Source organism: Mizuhopecten yessoensis, unplaced genomic scaffold, assembly GCF_002113885.1.
Source record: "Mizuhopecten yessoensis strain PY_sf001 unplaced genomic scaffold, ASM211388v2 scaffold6169, whole genome shotgun sequence".
Classification (NCBI taxonomy): Eukaryota; Metazoa; Mollusca; class Bivalvia; order Pectinida; family Pectinidae; genus Mizuhopecten; species Mizuhopecten yessoensis.
Window position 1 is genome coordinate 1,653,880 of NW_018406415.1, and position 20,327 is coordinate 1,674,206.

Genomic DNA, 20,327 nt, shown 5'->3' on the forward strand with positions numbered 1-20,327 from the left:
CCAATACATACACAGTAAAAGTGGAAAATGACATTGCGAACATTTCGGTTTTTTCTCAAAAGAGTAACAGGTGTAGGACTATTCACCAGATTTGAAAACAGAAGTGCCCATTCCCAACAGGTCATTGTCAGTAAAACAGATACGTGATCAAGTACTTCTTCAAAACAAAATTATTTCTTCTTCAAATTTTCCATATTCGCAAATCCAAGATAGACATACAAACAGACATTTTTCTGCAACAAATGCTGACACGTTTTTCTGATCGTATATGGAAATAGGCATTTGGTCTCGAACGGAAATCATTCAAAACCAATGTATTCAAAAACAATATTTGTTTCATTTTTTGAACTTTAAACTTTTGAACACTTTTCATGGGATCAGATTTAGAAAATATTTTTTTTTCATCGACTAATGCATATCTACAGTACAAAACATTCGTTCTTCAGCAACACAACAAAGATACTACCTCGCCTTATCGCTTTAAAGTTGAGAAACATATTGTAACGTATATATGTTACCTTGCCAGCCAGAGATACAAATCAAATTTTACAGTATCTTCAATCGAAATGGTATGTTATTTGTACTTGTTTTGATTAACTACTATTAATTTGATCTATATGTTAGAAGTATGGTATGTTGCATTAAAACAGGGATATCATTTGTTCTTGTATCTGTTCACACAATTGGAACAAGTAACTTTATAACAAACTTTTATATTGAAAACAACTTAACAAAAGCTCCAGACGTAATTAAACATCAAGGCGGATTTAACTTATACTGCCAAAAGTTTGTCCGCTAGCGTGCATGTCACTTTTTTCAATCCAATCGTTACTCCTATTTAAAACGTAAACAGATACGTTACCATTCCAACAGATACGTTACTCATTATATTGGTCAAGTGTTACACTCATGCTACTTAACAGTATCACTAAAACAAACTCTAAATCGATGTAATGATCACTTGTGATCAAATATATGCACCTTTCTTAAATGTTCACGTAACCAAGTCGATTTTATATGGAAAAAATAATGCACCAAAACAGAAACGTGACCAAAGTGAACATTTTCCAAGTGATGTGATCCCTTATCCTCACATATACCATACATTTCTTACATAGCTTTTCACTAATTTATCCATGAAAATCCGTTTATATAGTAGCTAAATGTATTTGAACATCTACAATAACGTACACAAATTAACCATTATTATATATGCATTCAAGTCTTTGGATTTCCTAAGATTTGAAGATATTCCTCAGCTGATGCAAGTACAGTTTGTAAAAGGTCTGATTACATTGTTCCCATCAAAATCCCAAAATTGTCCCTTCCGCCACCTGTAATATTGCCTACATAAAGCCTGTGAAAATTCAAGTACGGTTTCAAAGGCATTGCCAATTAGTGCAGCGAAGCAATTTTTTCCTTCTTTTATCAAACAAAAATGAGATAAATTGTGGACCAAGTGCCCTTACAATAATTAACAATGAAACCATACATGTACGTTGTACTTTGAAAATGCATTTCGAGTTGTAGAGAGGAACAGAAATTTAGAAGCTATGTGTTTGAATTTTAGGGTGTTTTTGAAAACATTTGTCTAAATTTCGAGGTCATGATCTGTAGTATTTTATTATTTTATCATATTAAAATATGATTTCTATATAAAAGTTGTTGAAAATGTTTTTAAATATTCCTAAAGTTTTCCTCATGACTTTTTTGTTATTTCATCATATGAGAATATGGTCTCAAAAATCAAGTATATAAGAAATTTTAATTGATTCTCTGAAAACAATGATAAAAGTAAGGGCAATATTATGCTTATCGACAAGCGAGGCAGACTTCTTTTGTAATTGTTAATGATTTTTATTCTGAACACGAAACCGAGCGCAGTGCACCTTTTTACCGTACATGTTGTTCAAAAAGAAAATAGTTATTTTTACGTAAATCGAATTTTCGATGGCTATTTGGGGTAGAAAGAATGGTCCGCCGATGGGGACGTATGTAGCCGATTTAAGAGCAAACAACAGTATAGAGAATATTCGAATTCTTGGTTTTCGAGTCATTTCACGAGTGGGTGAATGGTTTGTTTTTTTCATGCATGAAACAAATGCATTTCATGCATGTACGATCCACGCGAAATAGATGTTACTAATAAGAAGTCAACGTACGCTTTCCTTTACAGAGATAAAGGCTTCCATGAACAGAAAAATCAATCCCTGCGAAAGTAATATTGCATTGGGCATCTTTCCGATACTGAAATTTATTGTGCCGGGGTTAAATATTTTTTGTCGCATTTTTTTTCTGAAGCAGTAGACTGAAATTGTAGATTTTCAGTTAAAGAATGATTTTAAGACCAGAAATATCTAAATAAAAAGTATGTATATATCAATATGTGACAGTGTGTATGGAATGGATGCGCAAAGAAATTTTGGCAATATGTGTGTAACAATATCTGAAGAACTACATGTATGAACTTAAAATATTGGAGATTTTGTCTTCATATTTTCCCGCCTTAAAATGTAGGTGCTTGAACCGGCCCGCGGGAACTCTTTTGAATGAAGGCTGATAAATGTGATGTTGTAAACAACGTGTAGGTTTGAGAATTTATGTGATGTGGAGAGAGAATTAACAGGTGGTATACATGCAATTTTGATGCATTACTTTAACAGAGTAAAGCTCCCCGCAAGCACTAAAAGATTCCCAATATAATACATCTATATGGTCTTGTTATCCAACATAGCCGAAACGAACACGGCCGGTTCGAGCCCCAGCGACGGCAGTCTTTAACACTATTCCTCATCCTACTACAAACGGTGCTGTTGACTCTCCTCATCGAGGTAGGAGAACCCTTGGCGGGGAGTCAAAGAACCTTGGTTGGTGTTAGAAAAAAAGGGGGGAATAGTGATAAGGTAGTTTAATTGGTTAGAGCATTTGTCTAGAGGTTGGAAGCCTCAGGTCCTGGTCAGTGATGCTGCTAAATTGTCCTCTCCTGTTACAGTGTTGCCTGTGACTGACCCTTATTTCGAGTAGTGTACATGTGTGTATGTTTGGCAAGCTGGATCTAGCCAGGGACAGTATATACGTTATACGTCCCTGATCTAGCCGAACCTGGGTTGTAAATAGTGTTGTCTTTGAGGGCAAAGACTTTAGAGAAAGGTGGAGGAATGTGGTGTACTAGACTGGGTATATGTAAATCATTGGCAATCAGCTAAATATATATAGGTAGATCAATTGATAAAAGCACATCTAGTGTTCGGAGGCCCTGGTTTCAAATCCTGGTCTGGCAGTGTATTTTTCTTTTCCTGTTTCACATGCAATGCATGCCAGTTGTCTTATCAGGTCGGGGAAAACCACTAACTTGCTTATCATATGCAAACTTGCATATATTATACGCCAATAGGGGTATGGATTTGTTACTAAAAATAGCCAAAATCACTTTAATCTTAACTTTTTCTAATTGTTTGTCCAAGTCGCATTTATTCTTTCATGAAACATAATACAAATGCAAAAATAAACTTTATTTGCATGTGGAAAAGTACCAAAAATTTAATTTAAGATGCAATACTTCCGGTAAAGTTACATCAAGTTTCTTAAGTAGCCAACGCTTTCAGTCAACATTTTTTAGCAAAATATTATTTACCTTGTCGTAAATTAATGCGATTTTGAATAATATCTTGCAAAAGCTACTGTANTACCTTGTCGTAAATTAATGCGATTTTCAATAATATCTTGCAAAAGCTACTGTAAAAGCGATTTGGGTTACTTTTAGTAACAAATCCATACTCCAACTTGCCTATAATAGGCTAGTTTGCATATATATGCAAGTTGGTGGTTTTCCCCAACCTGCTTATAGGACTGATAAGAAGTGAAGTTAGCCAATGCAAGCAGAAAGGTGAATAAGTGACTCACTAACTCTGTATGAAAATGTAAAATGAAAGTAAAGCTTGACCTTAGCCATTCTGGTGGTATATATAGACATACAGATATATATTATACACAACATTCAACTAAACAGTTGCAAAATTTAAAGGAGGGTCTTTTCATAATAAAAAAATCTTCCCTTGTTAGGATAATACAAAAATCACAACTTCCACATTTAATATCAATAAAGCTTGTGTCATCATGTAATTCATATCAGGAATTTGTTTTTGATTTCATGTCATAACTTGGTATTTCAAAAAAAGCAATAACCTCAATTTATCTTGTTTAGATCTGAAGGTGATATTAACCAGATATGGACTTTATATCTGTGTATCAAAATTTGATCTATCTGGTCATCGCCAGCCATCTTTTGATTGTTGCTGATGCTACTCTCTCCAAGGGACAGAAGAAGAAAAAGGTAACAGGTCTAAACAAAACAAATGTTTTTTTTACAGGTTTTACATTCTATAAAAAAACCTAAGGATTGTTAATAATGCAAAATGTATGGGATTACATGAAATTGTATAATAACCCTAAGACCTACTTCAGGACTTTGAAGATAATAAATCATATGATTTTTATATAGACGTCTACTTGACGCATGTAACCTGTTTCTATGATTTGGAAAGTTGAATGGGCCATTTTCCAGTTGAGAGCAACATGTACATTGTACACATATTTCAATCAGCTGTTTTCTGTAAATCTGTTTTAAATGTTCTCATATCGGGATATGTTCCTACTCTTGTTGTTGATAATATGACCCATTGCCCCCTATGTTTATGCTTCATATTTCCCAAACTGAAAGCAAAGGAAATATGAAATTCAGACATGTGATCTGATCAAGTAATATCTCAGATAATCTGCATAAAACATACTAAAGCAAAATTCTCATACGAAACCAAAATATGACACTGCAGTGATTTTGGGTAATCAGATATTTGATTCCTGTACATATGCTTTCCTGTGGGACTCACCAACTTTTTGAGAACCCATTGTATCTCTCTTTTGTTCTAGGACTAGCCTGAATTTTCTTTTTACAAAAATCACTGCAATGAATTATTTAAAACCAATGTTGTATATATGATCATGATCATGTGGCACCATAGTTTTTGTCATGTCATGATTATTACTATTGTCTTTGGGAGTTGTCTATTCCTTCGCTTGTGCGTTTTTATTCACTACATCAGCATTTCTATTTACTTCCTGGGAGCACAATATGGAAAAATTGTAGAGTGCGATATTTGTCGATGGATTTTCGTAGTTATTTTATCATTCCTATATATACTTGACAGAACTGTCCAGGGAAAGAAAGCTATACAAGAATTTTCTATCTTACTTCACATTATTTCATGTGCATAACGTCACAATATATGGGACATCATTGTGATATCTGAGCTAATTCTGGTGATTGGAATGAGAGAAAAATAGTCTTTCATGTCCAGGGGTGTAGGATAGAGAAAAATATGCTTTAATGTCCAGGGGTGTAGGATAGAGAAAAATAGTCTTTAATGTGCAGGGGTGTAGGATAGAGAAAAATAGTCTTTAATGTCTAGGGGTGTAGGATAGAGAAAAATAGTCTTTAATGTCCAGGGGTGTAGGATAGAGAAAAATAGTCTTTAATGTTCAGGGGTGTAGGATAGAGAAAAATAGTCTTTCATGTCCAGGGGTGTAGGATAGAGAAAAATAGTCTTCATGTCCAGGGGTGTAGGATAGAGAAGAATAGTCTTTAATGTCCAGGGGTGTAGGATAGAGAACAATAGTCTTTAATGTCCAGGGGTGTAGGATAGAGAAAAATAGTCTTTCATGTCCAGGGGTGTGGGATAGAGAAAAATAGTCTTTCATGTCCAGGGGTGTGGGATAGGGAAATTCCAAACTCCCGATTTTCAAATTGGTGCAAAACCCTCGGCAAGCTTTGGTCTTCACCCAATTTGAAAACCACATGGGTGGAATTTCCCTGTCTTACACCCCTGGACATAAATTAATCTAATACTCTTTGGTAGTGTGAGAAAATAGGATAGTAGTTGACCATCATGATAGATATTTTGCCTTCTGATGTGAAACTTTGGCAAAATATACCTGGTAAACATTTGTTTATTAATTATATAACAGAATGTCAGATTAATACCGCCAGCACATGTTCTGAATACTCTGTTTTGCTTCAATTGTAAAGGTTCAGGCGACAGACCACAGCAGCAGGAATGTATTTGACAGAGACCTTGTGACAGAGAATATCAAAACGAAGGACATCCTGCATGAATACAAGGCTTACTGTGAGATGGAAAAGGAGATCAAGAGGTTTCAGGGTAGAACATTGGCCTACGTCACTCCTGTAAGTGGACTCCATGTGTAATTACTATACGGGAAACTTTCACCTTGTGAAATATTTCCCCTTCTGTGATAAAATCCATATTTGTCAAGTGTTCAAAACGTTTTGCTGTTCAGAGTACAAGTAGAACTAAGAGACGGATATTAACCATATCTGTTCGGAAGCTCTCTCAGGTGCTGGGGATTCAAGATTGTACAAATGGAGGGGCTGATGAGCGGGGCCAAAAAAGGGGTAATTTGGCCATATTGCTTTAAGCAACTTCTTCTCTAGAACTAAGTGATGGATATCAAGCAAGCAGAAATAATATGTATAATAAGCTGTATGCTAATATTCATCATCACTAGGGAGGGCATATCACGTTAAACTGAAGCAACATTTTCCCAGGTTATATGAAATACTTGATAATAGCATTTGGAATCAATCAATGGTTGATTAAGTCATTCAGTTTCTTGTTAAATGTTGTTGAGTGTGGGAATCTGTTAATTGTTGTGTAACTGAATAAAAAGTGTATAAATGAATAAAGATGAAATACTTCAAAGATTATTTTAAGGTTAAATTTGTTTCAGGTCAATAATGAATATGTGGGCGTTTATTGGTCTTATAGAAAAGATCCTTCAGTATGTTTAAAATTTTACTTGGTACATGTATAAAAAAAATGCTTGACTTTGCATGAAAATGCATAAGTGGTTCACGATCAAACGAAAGCAAGATTCTAGTACAGCTTCCCCTCCCAGGTCGACATTTGGATCTGCCATGCACTTTCTTTGCAAAAAAAATCATTTTTTGTATGGCTTTTAGTGGAACAATCATGGTTACACTATAGCCAAAAGATTTTCACAGAAGTTTTCCTACGTGTCACCAGTGTGGCTACAAGTCAAGCGCAAACCTGGAGGTGCCTTTGTCATAGAGGGGAAACATGATGTGGATCACGGTAACTATGATATATATTGTGGTTGTCTGTTGTTATATTCATGAGATAGTATGTCATTGAGAGATCATGTGACTTTGATTACAATATTGAATAAGACTGTCATTGAGATATATCACATGATGAAGATCATGTGGCAAGGGTCTGTCATTGAAAGATCAAGTGACAAATGGCTAAATATTTGTCGTTCAATTAACTAAAATCCATTAAACCTTAACAACTGTTTAGTAATATTTTACTAAATTTAGTTCTTGAAAAAAAAATTGTGTCCATAAAATGTCTTCACGCTTAACCTCTCGCACTGAAAAAGCCACATCTGCATCTCTGGATGTTGGCAACCCTGATTTACACTCACAGTCTGTCATTACCAGATCACATGTATGCATGATATTTATCATGGTTCGACCACAGGGGTTTGTTACAAATGTCTGAAATACATATACTGATATGGGTCACAGCACACATAACTGTGCTGTGACCCATGCGGTTTGACTTTTAAGTAGAGATTAATCATTACATATCTGCTTTATATTTGTTGTGAAATATCTCAACTTTTCTCTATAGAATATTTTACTGACTACCTATTTTTACATTACAATAGCTGCATTACTTTCTGATATACAACACAGTGCTGATGTTGCAGCAGCAGCACTAGATGTTATACTGAGTTACTGAGCACAGCTGTCATTTTCCTAGATATCTGATCCATGTAATGGTGTTACTATATATAGTTGTATACTATCGGTGGTTGTTTTATGACTAGATATCTGATCAATGTAATGGTGTTACTATATATAGTTGTACTATCGTTGGTTGTTTTATGACTAGATATCTGATCCATGTACTGGTGTTACTATATATAGTTGTACTATCGGTGGCTGTTTTATGACTAGATATCTGATCCATGTAATGGTGTAACTATATATAGTTGTTACTATCGGTGGTTGTTTTATGACAAGATATCTGATCCATGTAATGGTGTTACTATATATAGTTGTATTATCGGTGGTTGTTTTTTGACTAGATATCTGATCCATGTAATGGTGTTACTTTATATAGTTGTATTATCGGTGGTTGTTTTATGACTAGAGATCTGATCCATGTAATGGTGTTACTATATATAGTTGTATCATCGGTGGTTGTTTTATGACTAGATATCTGATCAATGTAATGGTGTTACTATATATAGTTGTACTATCTGTATGTTTTATGACTAGATATCTGATCCATGTAATGGTGTCACTATATATAGTTGTACTATCTGTATGTTTTATGACTAGATATCTGATCCATGTAATGGTGTAACTATATATAGTTGTTACTATCGGTGGTTGTTTTATGACAAGATATCTGATCCATGTAATGGTGTTACTATATATAGTTGTATACTATCCGTGGTTGTTTTATGACTAGATATCTTATCCATGTAATGGTGTAACTATATATAGTTGTACGATCGGTGGTTGTTTTAGGACTAGATATCTGATCCATGTAATGGTGTTACTTTATATAGTTGTATTATCGGTGGTTGTTTTATGACTAGAGATCTGATCCATGTAATGGTGTTACTATATATAGTTGTATACTATCCGTTGTTGTTTTATGACTAGATATCTGATCCATGTAATGGTGTAACTATATATAGTTGTTACTATCGGTGGTTGTTTTATGACAAGATATCTGATCCATGTAATGGTGTTACTATATATAGTTGTATACTATCCGTGGTTGTTTTATGACTAGATATCTTATCCATGTAATGGTGTAACTATATATAGTTGTACGATCGGTGGTTGTTTTATGACTAGATATCTGATCAATGTAATGGTGTTACTATATATAGTTGTACTATCTGTATGTTTTATGACTAGATATCTGATCCATGTAATGGTGTCACTATATATAGTTGTACTATCTGTATGTTTTATGACTAGATATCTGATCCATGTAATGGTGTTACTTTATATAGTTGTATTATCGGTGGTTGTTTTATGACTAGATATCTGACCCATGTAATGGTGTTACTATATATAGTTGTACTATCGGTGGCTGTTTTATGACTAGATATCTGATCCATGTAATGGTGTCACTATATATAGTTGTACTATCTGTATGTTTTATGACTAGATATCTGATCCATGTAATGGTGTAACTATATATAGTTGTTACTATCGGTGGTTGTTTTATGACAAGATATCTGATCCATGTAATGGTGTTACTATATATAGTTGTACTATCTGTATGTTTTATGACTAGATATCTGATCCATGTAATGGTGTTACTATAGTTGTACTATCGGTGGGTGTTTTATGACTAGATATCTGATCCATGTAATGGTGTTACTATATATAGTTGTATTATCGGTGGTTGTTCTATGACTAGATATCTGATCCATGTAATGGTGTTACTATATACAGTTGTATACTATCGGTGGTTGTTTTATGACTAGATATCTGATCCATGTATTGGTGTTACTATATATAGTTGTACTATCGGTAGTTGTTTTATGACTAGATTTCTAGATCATATTACTTAATAGAGATTTTTGTAGAAATATTTCAAGTAAGTCCTGGGCCCGTATTCATGAAACCACTCTCATGCTAAAGCATGGACTTTGTGCTCAAGCCTAATTTCTTGTTCCAGTTATAAATTATAGCTGAATTCTGTTTTCAATATTTAAATTTGACTTTATGATCGTTGACATGATTTATGTGAGTTACTAGAAAGCTTGCTTGAGCATGAGAACGGTTTCATGAATACGGGCCCTGGACATCTGTTTCAAAATTTTGATGAGTCCTATTTCTAAGAGATATAGAAACAGTGGGCGAGTTCCACAGGAAAAGCATGAATCCAGGGCCAGTATATTCATGAAACTTTTCTCGCCCTCAAGCATGGATTCTGTGCTCAAACTAATTTTTCTCGTAACTTGCTTAAATCAGGTGGTACTAGTCGAAAAGTCAAATAGAAACTACGAAAATGGTGTTTGACTTTTAGTCTCACAAAGATCATTGAAAAAATGTGAATTTTTCATTAATTTTATAAATGGGAAAAAGAAATTGGACTTGAGCACAGAATCTGAGTGTTAGCATGGGAATGGTTTCATGAATACAGACTCCAAAGTCTCAGAAATTACTGATACTGGTGGTAGTATGATTACTAGATTTATTATCCATGGTTACTACTAGTCATTTTAAAACTATATCTCTGGGCCATTTTACTACTAGCCCTTTCTGTTCTTTGCAGGTTGGGTAGATGAAGTGACAGCAGGGAAGCATGCCAAAATATGTAAGAACCAAATTAATATACTGTGGATTATACATGTTTTTAAGCACACTTAATTTTGTTAAATCGCATTGCTATAGTTATTAGCGATATTCATGTTTCACTTACCATGTAAGTCTTATGCATAGATAATTTTCCCAAGATACTTGGATTTGCAGTCGATGATTAATGTAAATTTGCTTTAAAATAAATGCATGAGATATACAAGTTATCTACAGTATCGATAATTTTATGTAAAAGGGTTATTTTCAATCATTTTAATACCCTTTCAAAATCACTCTTCGATACTTTTTTGTGAATTTTTAGATAAATATGAAATGATTTTAAGATTGTATATCTGCATATCGTAGGGAGGAATTTTATATTATTTGTACAAAAAGACAACACTAAACCAGTAGGTAAAATCAGAAGGTAACATTATTAAACGTACAAGCTTGCTGATTTAATAAATCACTTTCATTTATATACTGGTCGCTGCAATGTACACATCATCGCAATCCACAAGTTTTACTCAGTTTGTAGGAGCTGGAGTGGATTTAAACCCATCGCTTGCGACGATTCATTGTACATTTCTCTCAAGAAGCTGGACCAGGTTACATCAACATTAACACTACTTGAGAACCTGATTTTTTTTGTAGCTCTAATATATTGTACTGTATAAAACCATGGATGTTTTTGTATCATTTTTTTCAACAGTGCCTCGTGTGTTTTTTGATGGCTGGAATGGAAAAGATTATGGTGCCCTGTTCAGTAGTGAGGACGCCATCGAGGACTGTATACAGGTTATCCTGGACTTCACCAAGGTATACAGCATATTACATATCTACAGCAACTATGAATAACTTGCTGTGTGTAACAAGTCTGTATTAATTCTATTTACCTTAGGATATCTTTGATAACCTCAAGTTCAGTGTTAGGCTCACCCTTTGGTTGGTATAGTTTTATAGAAAAGAGTCCTATCCGACATATAAGGTAAAATTGACCATATATGCAAGGTGAATTTATATTCAAGGTTTTAGGGTAAACTCTACCAGTATCTATCCATATTTTACCTTTCTTTTAAGATTAAATTTACTTGACTCATCGCAGGGACTTAAAATGTAAAATCAAGGTCAAGGTCATTTGTTATTCATTTTCTCTTATGTGATTTGACAAGGATTCCTCTTAATACATAAACTGTATCATGTTATTTTACCAGTATTAAAGCTTTCCTGTTTTAAATTTTGTAATTTAACATATAATCCTCTAATTATATCCTGTTCTGATTCTGGCTGGGTAACATATCACATGTTTAAATTACTTGTATGGACATACATTTATGTGAACAGAAGTGACTTTTCTTATATTAAATTGCTGTGCAGGAATGATTCATATTCATTCACAAATGTAGTGTTAATAACAGAGAAAACATCTTTGAAAGATTTCTTCATTTACTATACATGTACATGTACAAGCTTTGTTTTATTATGACAAGGGTTCTTGTATTTATAAAAAGAATTAGAAAAAATACTTACACTGTAATATCTCTTGTCTCAGCATTAAACTAAAAACAGGTTTTCCGGTAATATCAAATTTCACTTTATATCATATTTTCCTTGGGGAAATGAAACATGACATTACGAGAAGTGGTCTGTATAAGCATAATTAATACTGTATGTTTGTGTCGTGTCACAGGAGAACAAGTTTGCTGGAGTGGTGGTGGAGATCTGGTCACAGTTGGGAGGACAAGCTACCAAGTATGTAAATGTAAATGTTAATCTCATTAAAAGCTGGTTGCCAGCAAAAATAGCCTACTTTTAATTCATCAACTTTGAACTAGTCATTTAAAAAAAAACAACACTCAAAATGTGTATTTGTCAACATAATGGCATGTACACATTCATTCGGCTATATCCATTTCAAGTTAACCAACATTTACAAAACTTAGTGAGAACACTGGTAACGGAAGGTTAATTAGGTAAATCATATATGATAATGATACCAATGAACTGGAGCTAAAATGTCTATTCAAATGTACATCATGATCTTGGTAGATGTTTTTATCATAATAGTATTCTTTGAAAGTTTAAGAAACCTATGGTCCAGGGTTTTGTTTGTTCTGATACAAAGTACACAGGATATAATATTTAAGTTTTATAGGTGATAAAACTGTTAAGTTAAGTTACAAAGAAATTTGGAAAGGCAAGAGTTAAGAACTAGTAAAACAAAAATAAGTTCAGATTTAAGTAGCATTATGTTGATGGTGTGTTGTTTGTTCATTCACAGAGAGATGCGCCACTTCCTGAATCACTTTGGTGAAATGTTTCACACGGCAAAGAAACTGTTTATACTAGTCATCCCTCCACCTGTGTATCCAGGGTAAGTATCCTGCGACACGTCTCCATCCCATCAAACTACTACTCACACACACGTCTATAAGCAACATGTGATATTGATTTTATTACATAACCTTCAATTGTTCTTTCTATGCATACTATATTTTATATGTAATGGTACCAGTATTCATCGTTATCTTGTTTATCATATTGTTACACCTCAAGTGAATTTCTAGATATTTGATTGGTTGGGAGAAAATTAAACAAAAATCTCTGTCACCCTCCGAATATACATTGGTTTTAAGGGGCGCGTGTGATATTGCCATGAGACCGTGAAAAATATCACATGCGCGAAAAATATGCGTTCACCGCTTCGTTTCCCCACCATGATGGTCACAAGAACGTTTGACGGCAACAGCCAATTTTATCAAGCGCCAGTGCGATAGCGATTGTAAACAGCAGACTATCAACAAACAAGATGTCATTATCGAGGTTGGCTGCCGTTTCTGAGCTTCAAAGACTTTTGGTGTAACAAAATAGATATTTATATACTGTACATTGTACATGTATATCGGAAACCTTCGCCATAACATACAAACTGTCCAGTGAAATTAATGCCCTTCACATTTGATAGCTATGTATAGTATTTTGTTAATTGATGTTAGGTGTTATAATAATATGTATATTTATCAGTTATCCAGTCAATATACCCATGTCATATTATTTTGCATATTTATCCATGTTATATGACCTATCAGCCCTGTGATTGGTTGTATTAAGTTTAAATTGTTTCAGTTGTGACGTCATGCCTAGGACAAGTACATGACACACTGGAGTCAAAATGGCGTACTTTTACATTTCAAGGGTGCACGAAAATTGTCGTTACACAAATAAATGCCACAAATCTTGATTTTGTGATAAAAAGGATCTTGCACTCGTTTTCATTTCATATGAAATTTATGAAACTCGTCACAAATATTTCTCATATGAAATGGAAACTCATGTAAAATCCTATATATATGAGCTCTCTGCTGGCGAAAAAGATGAAAAATAAACTGTGACTTAAATCTCCCAGTTGACACTCCAACAGTAATACTCTGTATTCAATTTCCTTTCTGAAACCTTGATCCAACCAACAAGTTAAACAATTTGTCAATTTGTTTCAGTGGATGCCAACAGATTAAAACTGCTGAACAGCTCAGTTGGGTGGTTTATTTCCTTTTTTTGCACAATCAACTTCAAGGTCATTGGTTAAAGTTCAATTAATTCTAATCATTGTCAGTGTATTGATAGAAGAATCCTGAACAGGTAAAAGGGGAGATAAACCTGTGAATGGTAGAAAAAACATTTCCTCTCAAGTTAGGTGATAAAAGAGTAAGTTTTAACAGATCAAGTGATAATTTTGTAGCGTGCAGATGGTCACCCATCCGGCTACTGACTACGCGTGACATTGCTGAGCTAGTGAGTAGATCTACGGGTTATACCACATCACTGGAGAAACTAGCTTGCTAATAAGGCACTATTTCACTCAAATTCCTCAGCTGATACAATTTGTTTCAGAGATATGTTTATCTGTTACAGTGATGTAGTAGGCATGTTCACACAGGAGGACTTTGAGGCACTACAGAGCAATGTTGATGGTTTTAGTCTGATGACGTACGACTTCTCCAGTCAAAGGAAGTGAGTATTAAAGAAACAGCAACACCAGTATTTGAGTGGCCATTTAGAGAAGTTACTCCATCAACATCATCGGATACCCTAGGCTGATTTCACGAGTGAGTAGCGAAGTGAAATCAGCCGTGGGTATCCAACGATGCTCTATCGGATGTCTCATCATACATCTAGTAACAAGACCTGCAATTGGTCAAGTATTGTTCTCCATTAGGCCAAAGTGTTCTGACACATGATCGAGTGCTGGTGTTCTATAGTAATCACTCTGTCCATTCAAACATCTTTCATTGTCCGAGGTTATCTCAGAGTCCAGAAGTCTGAAGTTTCTGAAATTTCACACGGTGATGCAATATGTCAAAATCTTAACTCCTACATGTATAAAATCCAAGATGATTGGTGTACCTTTTTCTTTTTGATTATAAGAGAGATAAACAGTTGGGCACAAGCGGAGCCCTTTCTGACCCCTCAGTGTTCTAGTTTTTAAAACAGTTCAATATTAGCATAAATTCAAGGTCTCCTCAATGGTAGCAATACCAAGTGATGGTGATGACGTCACAATTTGTGAGATCATGGTTTGATGACGTCATTGTGTTGTGTTGACATCATGGTAACAGTGTTATGATGTCATCAAGATCAAAGTCATAGTTACTCATCATGTTTGTCAAGATGGATGTGACATAGAGGTCCGGTGACATTTAATCCCTGACAAAGGGCTAAGCTTGAAAGCTTAGAAAAGAGTGACTTTGAAGTTTATTAATATTATTGCGTTCCCTATAGGAACATATAATTATAGACAATAAATTCAAGGGTTATATTTGATCTATTAAAATAACCTGAAGAACAAAAATTGGTAAAACAGTTTGGTTAGAGTATCACATTGTGTATTCACAGACCAGGAGCCAATAGTCCTATTGACTGGGTCAAAGATTGTGTGGAGGCGTTGGTACCAAAGGAAGATCCAATATCAAGATCTAAAATTCTTCTAGGGCTCAACTTCTACGGAAATGATTTTACGATGACCAGAGGCGGTAATGGAGGAGCGATCCTTGGCCACCAGTAAGTCGCTAAACAGGGAGTCAGTTTAGTTCCATGAGGACTTTATATCGCAAGCCATAATCCTGTAGGTTGATGTACGGTTTGTCGATGCCTGGCCTCTAGCTTGCTGGAGTGTAAGGACATCAACGTTTGTTAAAGGAAAGACCTTTACTCACTTTCAAGGTATCATGAATAGATATGTTAAAAAAATAAAAATGACTTCTTACAAAAATCTGTAAGGTCTGCAGTAAATATTCAGCTAGCTTTTTGTGATGAAGAATTAAAAAAAAATCTAAAGTACTGTTTATACTTTCCTGTAAGTTGTTGTTAAGCATTGAGCACAATTTCAAATATTGTGCAAGCAATAATTTATACATCACCTAAGACCTAATTTTAAAAAGATATGTCATAATTTAGAACATTTATTGTAGAGAATTATGTTTCATTTTAGGTACATAGATATTCTGAAGAAGCACAAACCAAAGCTACAGTGGGTAGAGGAGACTGCTGAACACGTTGGGGAGTACAAGTGAGTGTTGTATACTATTGTATTGGTATTCTGATATTATAACCTGCAGCGGCATGCCTTTCAAAAATATCAGATAACTCGATCTAACAAACCTAACTGTAGAAAAGACGGATCTCATCATGATAGAAATACGTTTTCTGATTTCAATAAATTAGGCAGACTTTATATTATAGAGAAATATTCTACCTTTTAACAAGAATAATTTACAAAAACATTTTGTAAGCAGTGTGTTTTCTGGGGACTTTTTGAGGCCGATAATGGGCCCCATTCCCCATTGAAAATACAAATGTATTTCATATGTATGCCTTATTCCCAAAATTTTAGTTTACTCCCAAAAATTTCCTTCCCAATTGGTACCTTGTATATTTTTTTCCCCAAAATGAGACAAAAAGGCCCCATCCCAAATAAAAAAATCCCAAATTATAAATTAAAAGACATGATTAGGAGTTACTAATCTACAATCTACAACATAATGAATTCAGGAAAAACATTTTCATGTACATTTATTCCAGAACCACAGGAGAGACGCACAATGTACATTTTCCGACACTGAAGTCTATACAAGTCCGACTGGACCTGGCCAAGACCATGGGGACAGGGATCTCCATCTGGGAAATAGGACAAGGCCTGGATTACTTCTACGACCTCCTGTAACAGAACAAGCCTTAGGACAAGGCCTGGATTACTTCTACGACCTCCTGTAACAGGACAAGTCTTTAGGACAAGGCCTGGATTACTTCTACGACCTCCTGTAACAGGACAAGCCTTCATTGGAATGATTGACAGATATTTTGTAAATCTTCTGGAAATTTGTTTATCAGGCCCCAGAATCATGAAATAGACTTACCGTGTAAGTCTAGGACAAAATTGGAACTTAATTTTGAAGTTTTGACTTAGCTTAGATTACATGTAATCTTAAGTGGATCAAGAAACGTGCTAAGCATTTGATGTTTCAGAAAAAAGAAGTATGAAAAAGAAATTGTATTAACTGCCAAGCTCTTGTCACTGAAAAGATTTGAATTGATTGGATCAAACTTTATAAGCTCAGCAGTGTATTGAAGGTAAAATGTTCATCTTAAATCATTCTAGAATTATTAAAATCGAAATCAAAATTAGATGTCCTGGGATGCAGAATGACCACCCTTGAATAATTTGCAGAAAAATACAAAATATATCTGCACATATTTAACTCATTCACCCCTGAACTTTCATATTAAACTTTTCTAACCTTTGAATTGGAAGAGTTCAAATGTGTTTTCAGGGGTGAATGAGTTAAAAAAAAACAGATATTGAAAACAAGATTACATATCTTGAAAGCTAATTAAACTAAATTTGACTGGGTTTTTTGGTTTATTTTAGTATAAATGTCTGAAAAACATGGTATTAAGATTATTGGAGATCAGATTAACGAGTTGTGGGGTTGGGGGGATTGCCTTATAATTGGTGTTATTTCTGAAAAATTCAAAAGTTCTTTGATAATGAAAAAATTACCATAACACCTCTATATTTATATATAGTGATAAGTAAAGAAAACCAGCAGACAACCAAAGTGTTACTTCTCAGAAAACATTGCAGCATAAGTGTATCTTAAAACATTAAATAGGAAGATATGGTATTTTAACCTTTTATTTTAATGGGTATTCAAGTCACTTTTGGTTTTCAAAACCCTTTTTTTACCTCACAAGTGTCAGACATTCATATCATTCCAAATTTCAGTGATGTTTATTTTAGAAAAATCTTAAACACAGATTACAGATTACATCAGAATCAGAGAATGATTAGGAATGAAGCTTTAATGAGTGAATATGTTTTTTTAAATGTGGTGTATTAATATATTCATGGTTCCACTGCAAGCAAGAAAAACTGTCAAAGTGTATACACAACTGAATTGTCATATTACATGTATATGTACAGTATATTCCTAACAAAGTTCAGGAATAGAAAGTATTCTCTCATTCCTACGTGTGTATGACAGGACTATCCAGGGTAAGATGGGGTGTAAGAAATTCTATCTTACTCCCATTTCAAGTGTGTGACTTCAGCTTCACAATGGCATAACAATAACGTCATGTCAAGGAACCGGGAAATTCTGAGGCTGCGATGCAGAAATTGCTGTCTTTTTGTGGTTTCTGGGCAAATTCTGGCGATTGGAATGAAAGAAAAAAACCTGGATGGAATTTCCCTCTCCTACATCTCAGGAAAGTGTCATAAAGTCACTTTTCTGTCAGCTGCCCATTCAGGTCTTATTTAGGTAGACCCTAATTCCTAAATCCAGATGATTATTTAACAAAACTTCATAAGTGTGTACATTGATTAACTTAACTTAATTATTTAACTTTAGTAATGAAAAGATGTTTTTGCTGTGTGATGATAGAATGATCAATGTGGATGAGAAAACTGCAGTGTGTATGTACATTAGTGTTGGACATTGGCGATAAATGTAATAGCTGACCTCATGTACAATTGTGGTTTGATGAATTTGTTTTCCATGATTGTTTGCTACATTTACCATGGACATGTATATATGATACAGTGATTAGTTTGTGTATGTCTTTAAGATTTTAAATTTTCTTCAGAATCATTATCAAGAGGTCATTAAGGTATAGCACTGATAAAGGCCCCCAATATATATATATCACTTGACAGATAAATTTAGTGGAGCTTTAGTTTGGAAATGATACACAAGTCCATATCTAGATCCCGACAATGTAAATTGTCAAAGCCTGCATTTGAAAGTCAAATTGAATGTCACCAATGATTTGATCTTTGACTATAATGCATTCTGAGTATGACAGTATCCACATAGACAGGCTAGCTATCAGCCACTGAGTGTTTTTATAACCGATTTCCAAGCTGCATTTTACTAAGATTATTTTCCTCTAGCTGAGAACTTATAGAATCAGTCATCCAAGTGATCAAACTGATTAGACTCCATTTTTCTCTCTCTACGCAACAGATTTTATGATGTACCCTCTATGAAAAGATTATTCGATACAGTTTCTGTGCAATTAATATATTACTATTTACACTCTCTTGATCTTTACAATGAAATATGATATATTGTGCAGCCAATTTGTTCGATATTGATGTATTTCTTTAATCCTTTACATATTTTATGGTATTCAGTTTTGGTTTGATGTGTTTTTATTTTCGTGAATGTCTTTTTTTTACAGTATTGTTGGCCCTAAATGACTCACATTGTCGGTGGGCCGTTAAACAATAATAAAACAAAACAAAACAAATAAATAATTCAATATTCTAGAGACTAGTGCCAGTCTAAATACCCACAGTATAGCTACTGAAAAGTATTGAATGGGTGGCAATGATAAGTCAAAATAATGACAAGCAATATAGAAATACTAGGTTGTTAGCCAAGTAGATATATTCTTTAGTTTTGATGATGCCAGGTATTCTTAATTATAGTCCTTGTCAACAGCTTATAATGCTGGATGGAATTATACCTGAATGTTTACACAATAGCTGGCACCAAATTAAAATCTCTGGATTTAACAGCAGATTGAAAGGTTATAAATTGGCCAAATTATCAAATATTGAGGCCATCTAATTATCAGCTATACAGTATTAATGAAAAGTATAATAGTTAAATATAATAGATAGGAAATGAGTAACAATCGAGGCTGATAAAGTAGGGTTTATTTTATGGACAGTAATACAATACATTTTTTTTTTTATTTATTTATTTATTTATTTTTTTATATGTGAAGATGTTTGCAATAGGTGAGCTATGTTGTTCTTGAAAACAGTGTGAGACAATCTTCAAAAGGCTGTAAAACATAGTTGAATTGAAGACTTATTTTAACAATTCCCTGAAGTTACATTTTGCACATGTATCAATCATACACTGTAAGTTACAGTGTATTTTTTCTTGTTTAAATTTCATCTCTATTCATTTTGTTTAATCTTTAACTGAACTAACATGTGTGGTAATTAGTGAAAAGAATATTTGATGCGTGTGCTTGGGATGGGTTTTATTGTACAAGTGATTTAAGTGTTTATTAAATCTTTATTCTGTTACATACTGGTGTTGTATTATTTAATTTGTAATATATTAGCAGGGCAGCAGGGCCGTCAGTCTATGTTGATAAAGATCTAGACACATTACCTTTGTCCTGATCCTCTCACTAATTATGGTTCATTAAGGATGTATGCCACTGTTACAAAATCTCCTTTCAACAAGAGTTCTACACTAAAGAAAATCAATGAATACCGTTAAGGTATATGGATGCATTAACAATGAGTATAACTTTAAACTACATGTATTAGATCGATGTCATGTTACTGAATGGAAAAAAAAATCATGTTAAA

The 20,327-nt window shown here is 34.0% G+C and overlaps 1 protein-coding gene across 2 annotated transcripts; it reads left to right on the top strand.

Annotated features, from left to right (window-relative positions):
- The first annotated feature begins 2,555 nt into the window (after nt 1-2,555).
- LOC110451721 (chitinase domain-containing protein 1-like) lies at nt 2,556-17,155 on the top strand. Of its 2 annotated transcripts, none has more exons than XM_021499868.1 (12): nt 2,556-2,626; nt 4,205-4,333; nt 6,086-6,244; nt 7,040-7,172; nt 10,413-10,454; nt 11,148-11,254; nt 12,126-12,187; nt 12,717-12,809; nt 14,348-14,446; nt 15,329-15,493; nt 15,924-16,001; nt 16,514-17,155. In XM_021499868.1, exons 2-12 carry the CDS (start codon nt 4,229-4,231, stop codon nt 16,653-16,655), a joined length of 1,185 nt encoding a protein of 394 aa, XP_021355543.1. In that variant the 5' UTR covers nt 2,556-2,626; nt 4,205-4,228; the 3' UTR covers nt 16,656-17,155. The 2 variants fall into 2 exon arrangements, with proteins under 2 accessions (XP_021355543.1, XP_021355544.1); XM_021499869.1 differs by having other exon boundaries at nt 2,568-2,831.
- The last annotated feature ends 3,172 nt before the right edge of the window (nt 17,156-20,327 follow it).